General features: G+C 48.5%; 1 protein-coding gene across 4 annotated transcripts in view; it reads right to left on the bottom strand.

Moving 5' to 3' along the window:
• MYCBPAP (MYCBP associated protein) overlaps positions 1 to 19,889 on the bottom strand; it is a 1,064,843-nt gene that overhangs the window by 53,280 nt on the left and 991,674 nt on the right. For all 4 annotated transcript variants that reach the window (XM_086930831.1, XM_086930830.1, XM_086930829.1 and 1 more), the window contains exons 17-18: positions 1,988 to 2,124; positions 587 to 766 (exon numbers count right to left, since the gene is read on the bottom strand). In XM_086930831.1, the coding sequence (XP_086786957.1) occupies positions 587 to 766; positions 1,988 to 2,124 (317 nt within the window). The remainder of the gene's footprint in view (positions 1 to 586; positions 767 to 1,987; positions 2,125 to 19,889) is intronic.

Raw genomic sequence — 19,889 nt, 5'->3', positions numbered from 1 at the left:
AATGTAGTGGTCAAATGAGAGACATCATAAACAGTCTTCATGGTGGTCAGTGATAGACATCTGGTCCCTACATTCCTTGCATGGCTTGAAAACAGATTTTCTCTGAGTAGCCATAGTTAATGCTACAAAGACACTACGACTCGCAACAAAGAAACTCCCAGAAATGGAGAGCCCTTGGAACAACTGTTTCGCCAACGGCACGGTAAAAAGGGAACTGATGTCAGCACACCGACGAGGACATTTTGGCTCCGCGTGCTGAGCCATTCCATTGTGACGTCCTTGTCGACGTGGGAGAGCGAAGGAGAAAAGTTTTCTGTGGAATGCTGCACATTTCAAAAGGTGAGGAATCCACAGGCAGATGTATCCATCAGAACTTGGCTGTTCTAGAATTGTTAAATCTGTGGCATTCCCTCTCTTATCTTGGTTTTGAGTCTCAGGGAAAGTAATACATCCCAAACCTTTTTAAAAAAATAAAGAGAGTAATTGTTTGTGTGAAAGAGTTTGTGTAAATTATTTCTGGAACTGCGGTGGGTGTGTGAGGAGTGAGTAGGTTAGAATATTTTTGGGATATAGTGGGAAAACTGACCTGAGTGTAGAGTTTTTCCTGGTACTCGGCCTGCACTGCTGGATCCGGATGCTGCATTTTGTGCTCCGGGGCTAGGCGATCCAGACTGACTGTGGAGGCGGTCAGGTCTTTCAAATCCCGGGATATCCTAACCCCTCTCTTGTCTTCCTTTCCTTTTGTCTTCCTGCTCACAGGACGATCCTTGATAGACAAAGAAGCAAGATAAACGGTGGAATGATGCTATCAGCAGACAGATTAAAGCACAGCAACAAAGGAGAGGGGTTTAGGCAAACAGGGAGATAAACAAATGGGTAAAAACTGATCAAGACATATAGCGTGTACGGCTGAAGCAGAGAAATGGCCCAGGAGAAACATTTGGAAGAACTTGGCTATATGAGCAAGCTCTTGAGTAACTCCCCTCGGTTTGACTTCTGCCTGATTAGCGCCACGAAACCTCTGGGTGATCGTGCACTTTTTAAATTTCTATTAAGATAAGATAAGATAAGAAGGAGGTATGCGGACAGTGACAGATGAACAGCCATTCATCCACCCATTCATCCAGGAGAAAAGCTAGGAAGGTGACGGGTAGACAGAAGAATTGTGAGACAGTAGAAGAAAAAACATGCAGAGTGAATTGTAAAAAGGGAGAGGACAAGGTACGTGCAGAGGAAAATAAACAAACAGGAATATAAAGAAGGTGGGGAAATTCAGACAGAAGCAACCAGAAAGTGTCAAGGCAAGCAACCAGTGTAACGTCTCTCCCCATCTCAAGCTTTCTTTGCTCCATTTCCCGTTTGCTCTTCTACCCACGTCTCGGCATCTATTGGGCCAAATCTTGGACCTTCTTTCCGTCACCATCTTCAGCCTTCTCTGCTCCACCACTTCCAGCTCCATCACGTACGTGATCACGTAGCAAATACGTTTCTACATTATTTTTTAACCCACTGCCTCCCCATCTCTGGGATCGTCTATTTAGTCTCTTTACTTCCTCTTCAACTCCATCATGGGACTGCTGGCAGGGCCTCTTCCATGTCCCAGTTTTCCGTTCTCGGCCTATTACAGCCACTACATCCACCAATATCCTCCTACTCTCATCTTATTTTTCTAATATACTCTCCTGGGTCAGCTCTGGGCCAAGCAGTTTATCCTGCTCACTCTCCGGCTCTATTATTGCAACTATAGCAAAGCCTACTCATCATGCACATCCCTTACCCCTTCCCTCTCACATCACAAGCCTCACCCGCTTCCATAGATCCACTCCTTTTTAAATCTCTTAATTCCACGTCATTTGTGTTCTCCCGCGCCCCCCACCTGTAATCTCTTATTCCCTATTTATAGAATTCAGAGTTCGAATCATAGACATAGACAAAGAAGTCAGGATGTTTTAAACCTTGTACAAATCCGTTAGGTTCAACAATCTACCTCTTTCTCTGAAGATCGATCTTTCCCTGGAGGCTTCATTGCTCCTTTTTCTCGACTACCGGTGTTCTTTTTATCTTCTTTCAAGCCACCGCCTTTTTTATCTTCTCTTCCGATTTTTGAAGCTCGTCTTGAATCCACTGCAACACAAAATATGCTAATAACTGCAGTCCCAAAACACACCAAGTACTAAGAACATGGTTCTAAAAGCAGGCTCCCAAACTTACAACAGAACCAATACCACGGCCCGAATATAATCAAGCAACTAGGAAACGGGTCCAGCCCCAGCTAGTTAACTACAAACGGGACCCGGAAATCAAACTACTTACAGCAGAGATGTTCTCTAAACTAACTGCTATGTACAATAGGACGACTGAACATGGCCTAAAAAATTGCTGTTGCAAGCTGCTACAAATTGTCTCCCCTTAGGTCCGCGCAAAACAAAAGTGCAAACTTGATACTTAAACAGAATTTTCCCTTTCAATTCGGGGGCAAGTACCACGACAGGGAGTGGAGACTTATGAGTCTTAAAGGAGTACTGGTGGGTGTCATCGTTTACCCTGTTCTCAATATATTGCTCAAATGAAGAGAAAGAACGATTTTACACAGATTGATTTCCACGATGGCGAGTATGAACCTAATTATGGGTGCTGACTTTCATGTTATGGTACGCCCTATTAAAGACAGATCTGTCATCTGCTACAAGTGTCAAAATGCACCAGCCGCACATATACAAGGAATAACAGTTATAGACGATTGATTGGAAAGTATTAAAAACTGTGTGATAGAGGCTATATCTAGTCCTCAAATATGATGAATTCAAATAACAGGGTCAATAATTTTCTGGCTAACGGCACCGATGGCCTTATTATTTTTACTTGAAAAAATATTTTTAATGATTTTCTGATGATATGGGATACAGTACATGATCAAAATCAACCTAAGATTATAGCAGCAGTACAGTATAAAAATACAACTGAAAAGAATAGGGCGTAGGCATAAAATCAGTTAATCCAATATCATACACTGGCGATCTGATTAACATAGAGAGCCATAGAGAGCTTTGAAAGCTAAAGTTAGCGTTTTAAAAATGAAGCGTTTACGAACCGGAAGCCAATGGAGGGCCTTTTAAAGGACTGTCGCGCTGGATCTTCGATGAAGACCGAAAATTGCTCGTGCCGCATAATTTTGCACAATTTGCAGATGGGACAGAAGGTATTCAGGAAGGCCCAGATATAACACATTGGCATAGTCCAAACGCGAACCTATCAGCGCCTGGACAATAATTCTCCTGTGGGCTAAGAATAATAGTGGTAGAAACTTCCTGAGCATTTTTAAGAGCCCAAAGCACTGACCCACTAAGCCAAGGATCTGTGGCTTAAAAGTGAGACCATTGTCCACCTTCACTCCCAGATTCTTGGCCGCAGAGGAGGCGACGGAAGGTGGAAACATGGCCTCCGGCCACCAAGACTTCCAGCTGGGATCGGGAGGACAGCCGAAAAAGAGCACCTCAGACTTATCTGAATTGCACTTAAGGTTGTTCAGTTGGAACCAACTAAAAACTTCTCCAAGACAGCTCATAATGGTCTCTCCGTTGAAATCGATATGCATGTCACAGGTAAAGAGAAGCTGAGTGCCATCGGCATACGAAACAATCTGGGCGCCATGGGATTCAGCCAGCGCCGCCAGTGGGGCCATATAGATATTAAATAGAGCAGGGCTCAGGATCGAGCCCTGCGGGACTCCTACCTCCAGAGGCGGCACTGCGGCCGAGTACGGATGGGCCCAGACTGTTTGTCGGCGGTCGACCATGAAAGATTCAAACCAGCTGAAAGCCATCCCCATCAAGCCGATCTCAAAGAGTCTTGAAAGGAGCCGGCTGTGGGGGACGGTATCAAAAGCCGCCGAAAGATCCAACATTACCAACATCGCCTTTCCTCCTGAGTCCATAACTTCCTTGATTGCTTCCGTCACCTCCAACAGTGCTGTTTCCGTGCTCAAATTTGCACGGAACCCAGACTGGGTGTGGTGGAGAATGTCATATGTCTCCAAAAAACTGGAGAGGGAAGCATGAACATGCTTCTCTACGACTTTTGCAAAAGCCGGAGGAAGAGAAATAGGTCTGTAGTTAGCGTGTGAATTGGGGTCCAGATTAGGCTTTTTTAAGAGAGGGAGGATAAGGGCCTGCTTCTAGGCCTGAGGAACCACTCCCGTGCTGAGTGATAGATTAAGCACTGGGTTGATTAAGGGATTCATGACTTGCGCTGTTTTGGCCAAAAATTTGGCCGGGCAAGGATCCAGTGGGGAGCCCGACTTCAATTTGGTTAAAAGGTCCAAAGAGGCCGGAAGGGAGAGGGCAGGAAAGTTAGAGAGGATGGGCCCTTCAGAGACAAGGAGAGATGAAAGGAGAGTTACATTGGCCGCTGCTGCCACATCTGCCGGCAAAAAAAGATGCCTGAATGCTCTTAAATTTGCTGGCAAAGAAATCTGCTAGTTGAGCAACCCACAGTTCAGAGTGGGAGTACTCGGATGTTGTAGAAAGAGGGGATGTAAATTCCCTTACTATCCCAAAGATTTCCTTCCTGGTATTAGTGGTGTCTTCTATTCTCCTCGCAAAATAAGACTGTTTCTCTAGAAAGATGTCTCTGTGATAAGTCTTAATGCACTCCCTATAAATTCCTTTTAGTAGTCCATCATAGTTGACACGCCACGCTCTCTCCGCTTTTTTACAACGCCTCCAACTCTCATTGAGAGCTGGTGTGAACCAAGGAGCCAATGTATGAGAGGAGTTTTTGCGAGCAGCCTGGAGAGGAGCTAGTTCATCCAGGCGCTGCACAAGCCAGGTCTGCAGGAGGTCCAAATGGCCCCTAGAGTGCCTGAAAGCGAACAGGGATAGTTTATCAAGGCTTGTGCTAGCATATCGGAGGATACGCGGTGAAAGGCGCGAGAGCACGATGTTAGGCGTCCTAGACCGCTAGTAGCTGATCTGTCTGTACGCGCAATCTCAAAATTTACCAGATAGTGGTCCAACCAAAGTACTGGTGCAGGAGTGGCTACTGTGATAGTGATGGTGGAAAACATTTGATCCAGTGTATGGCCTTTAATGAGGGTAGGAGTAAATAGATAAGGAATAAGTCCTAATGGGTTGGTCATGTCCATGATCTTAGTCGTGTCTGCAGCATCAGCCACATCCATGTGGATGTTAAAATCACCCAACAGCAAACAGTGATTGAACTTCAAACGCAAGGATGAAATAACAGTATTGAGCCCCTCGTGAAATGGGCCAATTTGGCCCGGGGGCCTATAAACCAGTAACCCAGCGCAAGATTGGTGAGGAGACAGTGATAAACAGAAACCCAGAGACTCCACCCCATGTATGTCTTCTGTGGGGACTATGGAACAGGCATAACGCTTGTCCACCCCCATCGCTACACCTCTGCCCTTGCCATTGACCCGGTCCTTCCTAAGCAGGACATAATTGGGGGGGGAAGTGCATTAGCAATGTTCGGACCCGAAAAATCCCCTAGCCACGTCTCAGTTAAAAAGAGACAGGCGGGTTTAGACTCGGACAGTAAGTCAAAAAGGTCTAAAGCATGTTTGCTGAGAGACCTAGTGTTGAGGAGTGAACAGGAAATAGTGTTAGGGCTATTCTCGGTGTCAAATCCTGAAGTAGAAAAGTTTCCAGACACCGGTAAGGCATTCTTAATAGAGCCCTTGCCCGGTGTCCAACCGCAACTGAGGCAACAGCAGCTGCGGTTGGTTCTACTGGGGAATACAGAACTGCAATTATTAACATTTCCCCTAAGCAAAGTGAGCTCCGCCGAAGTGTATTTGAACATCTTACCCTCAAGAATATCGGCTAGTCCTCCCACCCGACCGCACCCGTCCACCTCCGGGACGCAGACGGGCGCAGATGGGCTTTCCTTTGGTGCTCCTTAGGTGGGTCCTCTGCGCGGAGCCGAGGGCACTAAAATATAGAGCGTCACAGGCGAGAGGCAGCAAGTCTCGTCTACAGACCAGCGAGCCTGCCTCCCCCCCAGATGGCCGCTGAGGATGTAAACAGCCTCCTGCTCCCAGAATACACTACAGCTCCTAATCGGCTGAGTGGGAGTGGGGCAGCAGGAGCTGTGCGAGTTAGGAGGTCAGAAGGTAGGCTTTTCCAAGACCAACAGATTTTCCAGGGTATACACCAAAGGAACTACTAAATTCCTATACAGTATAGATTTATAAAATGTAAGTAGTAGTTTCTGTCCTGTAACTCCAGTTCTGTAGTCATAATCTAGTGAATAGTCCCGCCCATGTGCGTGGACCCCGGCAATCAAAAATAATCTCTTAAGTTGTCAAAAACATGCAGAACTGCAAAGACACTTAAGAGAGAATTTAAAGACAAATAATGCATCCTATATCCACAGGCTACACTGTCCAGTACTTCAACTAGAAATTCCACCAAACAAAAACCACACACAACACAGCCTGCCCAGTTTCTTCCATAGAGAAACTTGCCTCTACCAGTAAAAGACTCTGGAATGATAGAGAGGAAGGCATGGACAGACAAGCCCCATAGGCTGCCATTATGTGGCTTAAATAGGATACTGTGCCTTTAAGAGAACTTTCCAGAACTTCTCCCAGTATCCCAGAATGCACAGCAGGTCCCTTTTACTTTCAGTTCTTTTTGAAGGCGTAGCACGCCAGTCCTGTAGCATTCCTTACATGAATATCTTTCTCCACCGGGGAGGAGGGTGGGAGCTTATGACTATAACAGAGATACCCCTACTACAGAACTGGAGTTACAGGACAGAAAATACTCCTTCTGTAGTAGGGGATCTCTGTGTATAGTCATAATCTAGTGAATAGAATGGCAAGCCCATCCCCACACCAAAGCGGAGGTGGAGAGAAGAAAATTAACACCACTATTGTGCGAACAAATTCCGCAGCGAAGCCTGCCCAACCTGAGCATCTGCCCTGGCATCAGTGTCCAGACAGTAATGCTTAGCAAAGGGATGAACCGACTTCCAAGTGGCCGCCTTGCAGATTTCTGCAATCGGAACATTACGGAGCAAAGCTGTCGTAGCAGCTTTTCCCCTGGTGGAATGAGCCTTAGGTTTAACCCCTAAGGTCTTATTAGCTTTTTGGTAACACAACTGTATGCAGGACACAATCCACCTAGAGATGGCCCGCTTAGAGGATGCCAAGACTCGTCCTGACCGATCCATAATTGACAAATAATTGGTCTGACCTACGAATATCTTTAGTTTTATCCAGATAAAATTTCAACACCCTCCTAACATCCAGGGAATGTAGAGACCTTTCCGCTGGAGATGAAGGATTCTGAAAAAACTTAGGCAATGTTATGGTCTGGTTGACATGAAAATCAGAAATAACCTTGGGAAGAAATTTAGGGTGAGTACGCATAACAACATTAGCAGCATGAAATACAGTATAAGGTTCTTGGCAACACAACGCCTGAATTTCACTCACCCTGCGGGCCGATGTAATGGCCACGTGGAACGCCGCCTTCCAGGACAGGTGCTGCAACAAAGCCTTATGAATAGGTTCGAAAGGCTCCTTCATCAATCTGGACAGCACTACAATCAATTCTCATGAAGGCGAAGGAAACATGACAGGAGGGAACACTTTCTTCAAGCCTTCCAAAAAATCTTTGATCATAGGGATCTGGAAGAAGGAAGTCTGCGAAGGGCATTTCCTGTAGGCAGTCAATGCAGCGAGATGAACCTTAATGGAATGAACATTAAGTCCAGACTGCGCCAAATGTAGAAGGTAAGGAAGGATGACGTCTTCCTTGCACGTCATCGGGTCATAGTTCTTGGACTTGCACCAGATACAGAAACTCTTCCACTTGTAAGCATAGGAAGTCTGAGTGGAAGGTCTCTTAGACTCCTTCAGTATGTCCATCCAATCTTCGGGCAGATTCAAATGGCCATATTGCACTATCTCAGGAGCCATGCCGCCAAACTCAAAGACGAGAGGTTGGGGTGCAACATCTGCCCCCGAACTTCATGAGAAGGTCTGGCCTACACGGCAGCCGTATGTGAGGAAGGAGAAACCGGTGAAGCAGGTCCGTGAACCACCACTGCCTGGGCCATTCCGGGGCAATGAGTATCATCCGAGCCCTGGACCGGGCCAGCTTGATGAGTACCTCCGGAATCAGGGGTATGGGTGGAAAAGCGTACAGAAAGCTGTTCGACCAGTTGATCCATAGCGCATTCCCCAGCGTCCCCTGCTGGTAGTACCTGGAGGCGAAGTCTCAGCATTTGCTGTTTTCGCCGGTGGCGAACAGATCTACGTTTGGAGTCCCTTCTCCTAGTACTTCGTCGTTTATGACCCATTCGTGGTTTTCCTGAATCAGTCTGCTCAGTGCGTCCGCCTGAACATTCTGCACACCTGGCAGATGGATAGCCGTTATCGTCAGTCCTCTGTCCAGAAGCCAGTGCCAGATCGCCTGCGCCTCCTGTGACAGAGTGCGTGATCTCGAACCCCCCTGCTTGTTGAGGTAATGCATCGTGGTCGTATTGTCCGTCTGTACAAGCAGAGAGTTGGTCTGAAAGGATGGAAGAAAGGCCTTCAGTGCCAAGTGAACAGCTCTGAGTTCCAGGAAATTGATGTGATACGTGGCCTCCATTGGGGACCACGTTCCTTGAATCTGTAAGTCTCCGGAGTGCGCCCCCCAACCGTGGAGAGAAGCATCCATCACGACAGTCTGCGTGGGAATGTCCTTGTGGAAGGGAACCCCTCTGAGGAGATTCTCCGCTGAACACCACCACTTCAGAGACTGAAGAGCATGCAGAGACAGTCGTATTTTGTCGTCCAAAGATCCTTTCCTCTGATCCCACTGGTCCTCCAAGCACTCTTGTGCAGTCGTGCGTGTGGCGTCAGGAAGATACAAGAGGCCATCGATCCCAGTAGAGAAGACACCGTCCTCACTGTTGTAGATGGAGTGGTCATAAGAGCCTGAGCCTTCCAAAGGAGTGATAATCGTCGCTCCTCCGAAGGAGACACGCTTGCTGACAGCGTATTGATGGAGGCTTCCAAGTACTATATGCATTGGACCGGAGTCGGGACAGACTTGATCATGTTGATGTGCAACCCCAGTCTGTTCAAGAGAACGCGTGTCTTCTGGAAGTGTGCTCGAGCTTCCGAGAAGGAGGAGGCCTTGATCAACCAATCGTTTAGGTACCGGTAGACGAACACCTTGTTCTTCCTCAGGTGTGCTGCTACCACCGCCATGCACTTCGAGAATGTTCTCGGCGCAGACTTTAGTCCGAATGGGAGTACTGTGTACTGATAATGATTGGAGCCGACTTGGAATCGCAGGAACTTCCTGTGTTTGTGTGCAATGGGCACATGGAAGTATGCATCCTGTAGGTCTATAGCACATAGCCAGTCTCCCTGTTGCAACTGAGGATAAATCTGATGCAACAACAGCATGCAAAACTTCTCTCTGCAAATCCACTTGTTTGCCTGTCGCAAGTCCAGAATGGGCCTGAACTCGTTCTTGTCCTTCTTGCAAACCAGAAAGAACCGGGAGTACAGACCTCTTCCTCTCTGAGACAGATGTACGTCTTCTATGGCCCTTTTCCATAACAGGATATCGGCCTCCGCCTGGAGATCGCACAGCTTAAACTGCGAGCTGACCGGTGGAATTGCTGGAGGCGGGCTGGTGAACTGAAGACTGTATCCATTGCAAACAATATTCAGCACCCACTTGTCCAGAGTAATTTTTCTCCACTCTGCCAGAAAAAATTGAATGCTTCCCCCCACCGGAGTGGGTAACGGATGCGGGGGAAGTAAGCGCTCAGGGACTAGACCCGGCCGGGCCTTTGGTCGCTGGTGCCGACTGTTGGCCGCCTCTGCCCTTCGGGCGCTTCTGGAACGGCCTTCGGAACTGCTGCTGTTCTTGCTGTTGCTGCCCCAAAGCTTGGCCACGCCCGAACCGTCTCTGGAACGGGCGGTACGATTTCTTTGTCTCTTTGGGCTTTTCCAGACCCACAGCCGTGAGTGTTTCAGCCTCCGCCTTCATGTGGGCCATTTCGTCATCCGCATGTTTCCCAAATAGGGTTTCGCGAGAGAATGGAAGATTGCCAACCCTTTGCTATGCGTCAGGTTTCAGTGACGTAAGGCGGAGCCAGGCGTGTCGTCGCTGGTTAATCCCATGGCAGAAGCCATGCGCCGCCAAGAGGGAATAATCGGCTGCAGCGCTGATGACCTGATTCGCCACCAACATCCCCTCATTTAACACCTCCTGGAAATCTTCCCTCTTGTCACGAGGCAGGTGTTCCACAAACTGCTGGAGGGAGTCCTAGAGGGCACGGTCATAGCGTCCCAACAAGGTTGTGGCACTCGCAGTCTTCATGGAGGTCGCCGACGTTCCACACACCTTCCTCCCAGGCGAATCCATCCATCTAGACTCTTTATCTGGGGGGACTGTGGATGACGGGGTGGTAGCATGCTGTTTGCGAGCCGCCGTCACTATCACAGAGTCTGGAAGAGGTGCCACTCTTAGAAAAGCCGGATCAGAATCGGGAGCCCGGTATTTTTTCTGTAGTCTTGAGGGGGCCGCCTTAGTCACCGCTGGGGTGAGAAAAAGGTCCATCGCCGGTTCCTCCAGGCCCGGTACTAGTGGATAATAATGGACGAGACAGATGTTTCTGGTGCAGCGTCTCGAAAATTACCGATGTCTTGGGCGTGGGCACCGTCAACGAGATGCCCAATTGTGCTGCACCTCTTAACAGGACATTGTGAAAAGCCACCAGATCATCAACCGGCGACACCCTTGTCTCCGGTGACCCCGACAAAGTCGGAGAGTAGTCCCTGGTCCCTGAGGACCTCGTATGGGAGCGAGACCTGTGCCTCCTGTGGTGGCGTCTCAACCGCGTGGATGACCTGTTGCGCGATCGTTCCCTCCTCCTGGAACGAGAGCGCGACCTCCCAGTTCGTGGACGCTCTGCAGGTTTCCGTGGAGGCGTCTTCCGTGACCTATCCTGGGGTTTTGGTCCAGGCGTCCCCTTAGGCGGTGTAGGAAGAGGTGGCAGTGATGCCGACCTTGGCGGAGGAACAGGAGGTATCTCCGACCGAGGGGCGGGCCCATGCGGTGGAAGCGGTGGTGGTGGTTGTCCTGAGGGAGGAAGTGGTGGAAGCGGAGGGTTGATGGGAGGATCCTCCTTAGGTACAGGAGGAGGGGGAGCCTTCGGCCGAGGTGGTGTATATACCACCGAGTACACAGAGCCTGGTGACTTCTTCGGGGGAGGGGACTGCGAACCAGCCCCTCCAGTAGGTGATCGCCGTCTCCGGCGCCCTCCACCAGACCCAGCATGACTTCTGGCGCCAGAACTCCTTCTGCACCGCTTAGGAGAGTTGGAACAACTCCGAGACGCCGATCTCTTCCTTCTCGACGCTGAGCGTCGCTTTTCCGGCGTCGAATGTCGCCTCCGCGACTCCGGCGTCGAACGCCGCCTCCGCGACGTCGATCTCTTCTTCCTCGACGCCGAACGCCGCCTCAGCGACGTCGAACGTTCCATCCTCGACGACGAGCGTAGACTACTCCTTGACGCCGACCGATTTCTCGAGGTCCTCGACGTCGAGGATCCCATCGACGCCGACCGTCTTCTCGACGGCGACCGGCAGTGTCGCCTCGACGGCGAGAGCCGGCGCCTGTCGCTCCTCCTTCGACGCCGATAGCTCGACGTTGACGTCGATGACGAAGACGCCGTCGACGGTGGTCTTGACGGCGGCCTACCCAGGCCCTTCGACTTCGTATCTTCACGCTGTCTCGACCCGGAGCCCCGGGGAGATGGGGAACACACCGTCATCATCCCTCTCGACGTTGTCGTCGATGCAATCGACGCCGACGCAGACCGGGACCGTTTGCTGGTCTTCCTGCCTCTGGAGAGCCCCCCAGAGGCCTCAGCAGAGGCAGAGGGAACCTTCCCAGCCCGCCCAGACCCACCTGCAGCCTGCAGTCGTCTCTCCTCTAGGCCTTGAAGCCTAATCTTCAGCCTTTCCCTCAGGGTCCTTGCTGAAAGGTGCTGACAGATGTCACATTCTTCAGGGACATGTGCTTCAGGGAGACAGATAATGTGGACGTCGTGTGGATCAGTCTTGGACTTCTTCCTTCCACATGCTGGGCATTAGTCGAAAAGAGCAGGCATTTTAGAGCCCTAAAAAGCCTGAACAAAAACACAGGAGTGAAGGGAAACACCAAGATATATAAACTGCAAACACTTTTATAAAAAAAGTGAACAAAAATCCAATAAACCCTTGAAAAAGGGAGAGCTCGATGCCAGGGTCCTGTTAGCAGGAGCCGGAAAAAAGAACTGAAAGTAAAAGGGACCTGCTGTGCATTCTGGGATACTGGGAGAAGTTCTGGAAAGTTCTCTTAAAGGCACAGAACCCTTTTTAAGCCACATAATGGCAGCCCATGGGGCTTGTCTGTCCATGCCTTCCTCTCTATCATTCCAGAGTCTTTTACTGGTAGAGGCAAGTTTCTCTATGGAAGAAACTGGGCAGGCTGTGTTGTGTGTGCTTTTTGTTTGGTGGAATTTCTAGTTGAAGCACTGGACAGTGTAGCCTGTGGATATAGGCTGCATTATTTGTCTTTAAATTCCCTCTTAAGTATCTTTGCAGTTCTGCATGTTTTTGACAATTTAAGAGATTATTTTTGATTGCCGGGGTCCACGCACATGGGCGGGACTATTCACTAGATTATGACTATACACAGAGATCCCCTACTACAGAATCGGTTAATTAAGTGCATTTGTAGGTTAGTCATGAAATCCTGAGGTTGTCTTAGATAAAATATAAGGTAAACACAATACATTAAATGAAGACACACTAATATATACCCACCACAAATAATAAGATCCATGCTTAAGACTCCTTCGACCACAGGTGTATGATACATTAGTCACAGTAGAAAAAACAGCCCAAGACAACTGAATCGATGCCCCCACCACAGATAAAAACATCTTCGACAGCTCACCCGGAAATCCAAATTAGGGCTCTCCATCCCCTCAGAGACGGAAGACCAATTTAGGATACCTCATTTCAGCGCACTTTGACCCTTGTGGTCATATAAACCTCTTTCCATATGATACATGGGGAGAAAACCTGCTCTCTACTCTGTGAATGTAGGACGATTTTGGGCTGATCCACTCTGAGACTACACATATGCGAGCCACCGCTATTGCCACAAAGATCAAGTAAGTTTCCCCTCTAGAGAGCCCCTGGTCCTCACTCCGCCCTAACAGTACTGGCTGGGGTGTGATCTTCTCTTGCTTCTGAGGATTAAACTGATAAAGGTTAGTAGTGGGATAGCCGGGGACAAGAGCAAAACATATGCATAATGTTGCCTTTGCCTGCCCCACACCTGTTGCACTTTTAGTCTACTCTCATTCTCCATTCAAATAGCTTATTGGCATATAGTATAGGTATAAAAGTGTTTTATAGTGCTGACTTTTCAAGCCGGCTGTCAGGAGGATCTCCTTACAAATCTCAAGTGAACCGTCAAGTAGTGGCTCTTCAGAACCCAGCCTTGCTTCCGACTTAGCATTCTGGGGTTCCATATCGTCTGAAAGTCCCTGTATTAGTGCATCATAAATTTGATCAATTCGACTCCACTGACTCACCACCTCAATGACTGAACATTTTACTGTAGACATGTAATCCAGAAAAACAGCCATGCACACGCTCATCACCAGCAGACTGGACTACGGCAACACCCTCTATGCCAGAATCAACAAAAAACTCTTCTGAAAGCTCCTGACCACCCAGAACGCCGCAGCCAGACTAATTGTCCACATCCCCCGGCACAACCACATCACACAACACCTCAGCGATCTACACTGATTCCCCGTCGAAAGAATAATGTTCTAGCTGCTAACACACGCATGCAAGGCCCTTCACAACATAGGACCAGAATACCTCATCAACCTTCTCTCCTTTCACGCACCCAAGTAGCCGACCTATCCCTGGCCACCGTCCCCCACTTCTACAGGACCAGACCAGGTGGAAGGTCCTTTTCCTATCTCACAGCCAAGACCTGGAACGACCTCCCCCTCCACTACTGGCAAAGCCCTACACTGCTCCAGTTCAGGAAAGATCTTCCGATGACCTCAACTGAGCCACACAATCTCCCCCCCTCTCCCAGCGTCTTCAGACCCTAACAGGTAAGTAGTGCTCTTTACAAACCCCTAATTGATTGATTGATTGATTGATTGACATGTCGTTTTTATCCTGCTTACTAATATAGTCACAACTCTGGAGATATTTATCAACTTTCTCATTAGTCGGACCAAACTTGTCCTGTAGCATAGTTGGTCATTATCATACAAATCCCCAATCTTTGAAATACCATAAGCTTCGAGTCTCTTACATATTCCATCTTGGAATATACCAGCAAGGCGGGGGCCCCACAAAGGTGTATAACAATTTCACTTTGTAATATTCAGCTTTCTTTTGATCTGTTGCTAAACCTTGAATGCTCCATCTGCAGTTTTAAACCTGGTCTTTATGTTGTGGATTCTCTCCAAATTCCTTGAGAAGCAGCTCCTAGCCTCAGATGCCAATGCAAGCTTGTATATGGATGGCGCCTCAGCTGGATATCTGTTATGAGTTATCACAACCCTTAAGTGTTGCAGCATGTAAGACCAATAGTACAGCATGAAGCTGGGGACCACCCGCACCCCACAATTTCCTGGAAGGACCACATACCCTGACTCCTTCAAGGCTTCTTGAACTGCCACTGAAAGCTAAAGCTTAGTTTCCCCAATGGGATAGCTTTAAATAAGTATACAAATTTCAGGAGAATGAGCATCTTTAACAAGTTACACCTGCCCACAAGTGTTATCTGTAAATTAATAATCCTAGGTAGGTCTTGTTTAATCTTTCCAAGCAATGGGGCTAGATTTAACAATTCTCTCTAGGGTAGATGTTATATTAATTCCCAAATAAGTCACCTCTTCAACCCACCGGGAGTCCCCAGTACCTGCTCCCTCTTGCACCTGAGTCTAACACTCATTAAGATGGCACCCTGAAAAGGCCCCAGCCTTATCTTCAATAGCCTTCAGAACTTGCTGTCTAGGTGTAGGGTTTTTAGTAAAGACAGGAAGATTGGCACTCAGGCTAGTTCGCGTCGTGTCTATTGTGCTTCAAGTGTGTACAGTGCTACCAGGTCAGGGGAAATAACCTGTAACCCCTGTAACCCCCGTACATGTGTGAGTCAAAAAACCCACACCAATAATGAGAACACTGTCCAAGGCACACGTAATGAGGATAAAACAATGGTTGATGAGTCTCGTATTGTACTTAAATCTTTGGTCGACACCAGAGTGTTATTCAAATGTAGTTAATGATGCAACAACGAAAAACAACCAGCCAACACATGTTTAGTCACATGAGGGCCCGTGACGTCTAACAGAGGAGGCATTACCAAAGGTAAGTAACTTGTCCATCTGATAGAGACATCTAGTCACAGATTACTTACCTTTGACTAGCTACTCAAGCAATACCATACCGGAGGAGGGGCTGTGGACAAATTCAGACCAGGAAGTCCAGCAGGACAGAGTGGCCAAAAAAGCCATCCCTGAAGATCTGACTGTCAGGCAATAGTGCTTGGTAGACGTGTACAGGGATGCCCAAGTTGGTCCCTGACAAATGTCGAGGATTGGAATTCTACATCGCAACGTTGTGGTAGCAGCCTTAGCTCTGGTGGAGTGAGCCTTTAAGCCTTCAGGACGCCGTTGTTTTGCCAGAGCGTACCAAAGTTTGATGCAGAGAATAACCCATTGCGATTCTGCACTGTACAACCTTTCTTTGCTCCAACGTATTCCACTAAGAGTGTGTCGTCCACCTATAACTCTTTAGTGTGGTCAGGGTAGAATGACAAAGCTCTTTTTGGGTCCAGATGGTGGAGTCGCTCCTCTTTCTCAGAGGGATGTGGAAGGGCGCAGAAAGTGGGCAAGGTGACAGATTGACCCACATGTAATGGTGTTACTACTTCGGAAGCACTAACTTCTCAGGGAAGATGGCCAGGTAAGAAGGCGTGGATGACAGAGCCTGCAATTCTCTCACCCTCATGACAGATGTGATTGCTACTAAAAAGGCTGTTTTGATAGTAAGCAGCCGGAGGGGGCAATTTTGCAAAGTTTCAAATGGAGAACCAAATTAATGTCTCCCTGAGCTTGGAGCTGAGGTGAAGGGAACCAGCACAGGTGTTGCTGGCAACTAGGTCCGCAGTGAAGGTAGAAGACTGGAAGCACTGGGTCCATGAAAGTGACGTGAAACGTGTACCCCTACCACTGTCGGATAATTCTTGGGTGAAAGACAGGGTCACAAATCAGGACAGAGAGCTGATTCTACGCTTTGTTTGTGTTTTTTTATGCCTAGCTACGAGAGGCGCAGACCGATAACAAGAAGCGAGGAGGTTTTGTCCGAGGGGACCCTCTTTGAAACAAGGGTTCCTTCAGATACTCCAGTTTGTGTGCATTAGGCCTCTGAGACCCGGTCCCCAAGGGAAAGCAAGTCTGCACCTTTGTTTGTTGATAAGGAGGTGCCTGGGCACACTAGGTACAATCTGCAGCCCGACAAAAGGGCAGTGCACCAGCAGGGCAACTGAGGAGTTAGGGAAGGACTTTAGTTCAGGGTACAGGTGCTGTGTCTCTGGTGCCTATTAGATTAGAGTGAAGTTTACTGGTACACTGCCTGAGACACTGGACAGGATTGTTGAGGGTATTTGCCCTGGAGGGTGATTGCCCTATTCTGAAAGACTGTTCCCTTAGCCTGGGCTGTGATTGTTTTTCTGGGTTGCAAGTTGTGCAGCTCCACTGTGGGAGAAGTGATCATTTGATGAACGATAAGAGCCTGCCTGTGAGGCTCAGACGGACACAGGGAGAAGACTCCCCTCTGGCTTTTTGTACAGTGGCTTCAATTTCCCAAGTACTTTTTTTGTTAGCAATATACCCCTTTGGTCGTTCCATTTTTGAGGAGGATCAGACCTTTGCGGCTCCTCGTCCTGACCCTGTTTGGTCCTCCTGGTCCCCCAAAACAAGGATTGTTTTTAGGTCTCGTCCTATTCCATTCCGCAAGGAATGAATAGGACGAGACTATTGGGGCGAAACTAAGAGCTAAACTAAGGTCTCACAAATGCGGATTTCCAGAAGTGCATGTGTCCCATGCACGCGCTTCTATCCGCCTGCCTGCCTGCCTCGCATCACCACATCAAAGCCAGCCATATGTTGCTTCCCCAGCGTGGTGCCGCCAGCAGCTTCACTTCAAAGGGATCCGCTCCGCCCCCAGCTGCATCAAAGGCTTTCATTTCGCGGCCGCGTTTATTTACTTTCATTTCGTGGCCGCGTTTTTTCTGCCCCCTGTTAGACCCGTTTTTTTGTGCCCTTCTGCCCCTGTTAGGCTCGATTTTTGTGCCTTTCTGCCCCTATTAGACTTGTTTTTCCCGTTTTTCTGCCCTTCTGCCCTCTGTTAGACTCACTTTTTTGTGCCTTTCTGCCCCTATTACTCATTTTTTCCCTTGTTTTTCTGCCCTTCTGCCCTCTGTTAGACTCGCTTTTTTGTGCATTTCTGCACTTGTTAGACTCGTTTTTTGTGCCCTTCTGCCCCTGTTAGGCTCGTTTTTTGTGCCTTTCTGCCCCTATTAGACTAGTTTTTTCCCGTTTTTCTGACCTTCTGCCCTCTGTTAGACTCGCTTTTTTGTGCCCTTCTGCCTCTTGTTAGACTCGTTTTCCCCTTGTTTTTCTGCCCTTCTGCCCCTGTTAGACCCGTTTTTGTGCCCTTCTGCCCCTATTAGACTCGTTTTTCCCTTATTTTTCTGCCCTTCTGCCCTCTGTTAGACTCGCTTTTTGTGCCTTTCTGCCCCTGTTAGGTTCGTTTTTTTCCCCTTGCAACCCCAGCATCACTCAGCGCAACCCCAGTATCAATCAGCGCAACCCCTGCATCACTCAGCGCAACCCCTGCATCAATCAGCGCAACCCCAGCATCACTGAGCGCAACCCCTGCATCAGTCAGCGCAACCCCTGCATCACTCATGCAACCCCTGCATCACTCAGCGCAACCCCTGCATCACTCAGCACAACCCCTGCATCACTCAGCGCAACCCCAGCATCACTCAGCGCAACCCCAGCATCACTCAGCGCAACCCCAGTATCACTCGGCGCAACCCCAGCATCAATCAGCACCACCACGTTATCAATCAGCACCACCACATTATCACTCAGCACCACCACAGCACCACTCAGCATCACCACATCATCACTCAGCGCTACCCAAGCATCACTCAGCACCACCACATTATCAATCAGCACCACCACAGCACCACTCAGCACCACCACAGCACCACTCAGCACCACCACAGCACCACTAAGCACCACCACAGCATCTCTCATCACCACCACAGCGCCACTCAGCACCACCACATTATCACTCTGCAACACCACAGCACCACTCAGCACAAGCCCAGCACCACTCAACACCACCCAGAACCACCACAACACCACCACTGCATCACTCATAACCAGCACAGCTTCATCCTAAACCACCACAGCACCACTCACCACCACCACAGGATGACTCAGGACCACCACAGCACCACTCAAAATCACCACGGCATCACTCAAAACCACCACAGCACCACTCAGCACCACCACAGCATCACTCAGCACCACCACAGCACCACTCAGCACCACCACAGCATCACTCAGCACCACCACAGCACCTCGCACAACCACCACAAATTCAATCAACACCACCCAGCACCACCACAGCACCACTCACCACCACCACATTATCACTCAGAACCACCACAGTATCACTCACCACCACTTTACCCTCAAACTCCACCCTCAAAATCCACCATCCAAATCCACCATCCAAGCACTACTACACACTCCAAATACACCCTCCGACTACAATCTCCAACTCCACCATCCAACTCCACCCTCCAACTCAACACTCCAAATCCACACTCCAACTCCTTCCTCCAACTACAAATCCACCCTCCAAAAACACCATCCAACTCCACCCTCTAACTCCAACATCCAAATCCACCCTCCAAATCCACCCGCAAACTACAACTACGGACTCCAACTCCACCCTCAAAATCCAACTCCACCCTCCAACTTCACCCTCCAACTCCACCCTCCAACGCCACCTTCCAACTCCACCCTCCAGCGCCACCCTCCAACGCCACCCTCCAACGCCACCCTCCAACGCCACCACTCAATGCCACAGCATTACTCAATGCCACAGCATCACTCAACGCCACGGCGTTCGCCACAGCATCACTCAATGCCACAGCATCACTCAACACCACAGCATCACTCAATGCCACAGCATCACTCAACGCCACAGCATCACTCAACGCCACTGAAGGCCACAGCATCACTCAGCACCACTGAACGCCACAGCATCACTCTGTGCAACCATTCAACAACAACTGGTTCTAATATGTTCTCTCAATGTTTCACGATTTATTATAAATGTCACAAAAAAGATGTTAATATTTCACTTCTGTTATTGGATTTTCATCACAATAAAATACACTGAACATAATCTTCCCAAAAGTTATTTACAAAAGATTAAGCTATTGCCATTATAAATTACAATAACTTTTATTTAAGTATTCATTATTAAAAAAAATAAAAGCTATTGTTATTTGTAATATTAATACATCTAAGTCATGTAAATACAACACATATTGCATTAGAAATGCTATAGGCGTCACGTTTGTGAAAGTTAAAACTATTGGTATTGTAAATGACAAAGCTATTAATTTCGCTATTTTCAAAACCAACACATAAATAAAATATTTGTCATTTACAATACCAATACCTCAAACTTTCCTAATGCGCGACCTATTGCATTGCAAATGCTTGTTGTGAAT

This window comes from Lissotriton vulgaris, chromosome 7, assembly GCF_964263255.1.
Source record: "Lissotriton vulgaris chromosome 7, aLisVul1.2, whole genome shotgun sequence".
Taxonomy (NCBI): Eukaryota; Metazoa; Chordata; class Amphibia; order Caudata; family Salamandridae; genus Lissotriton; species Lissotriton vulgaris.
This window is presented reverse-complemented; position numbering and strand designations above follow the sequence as displayed.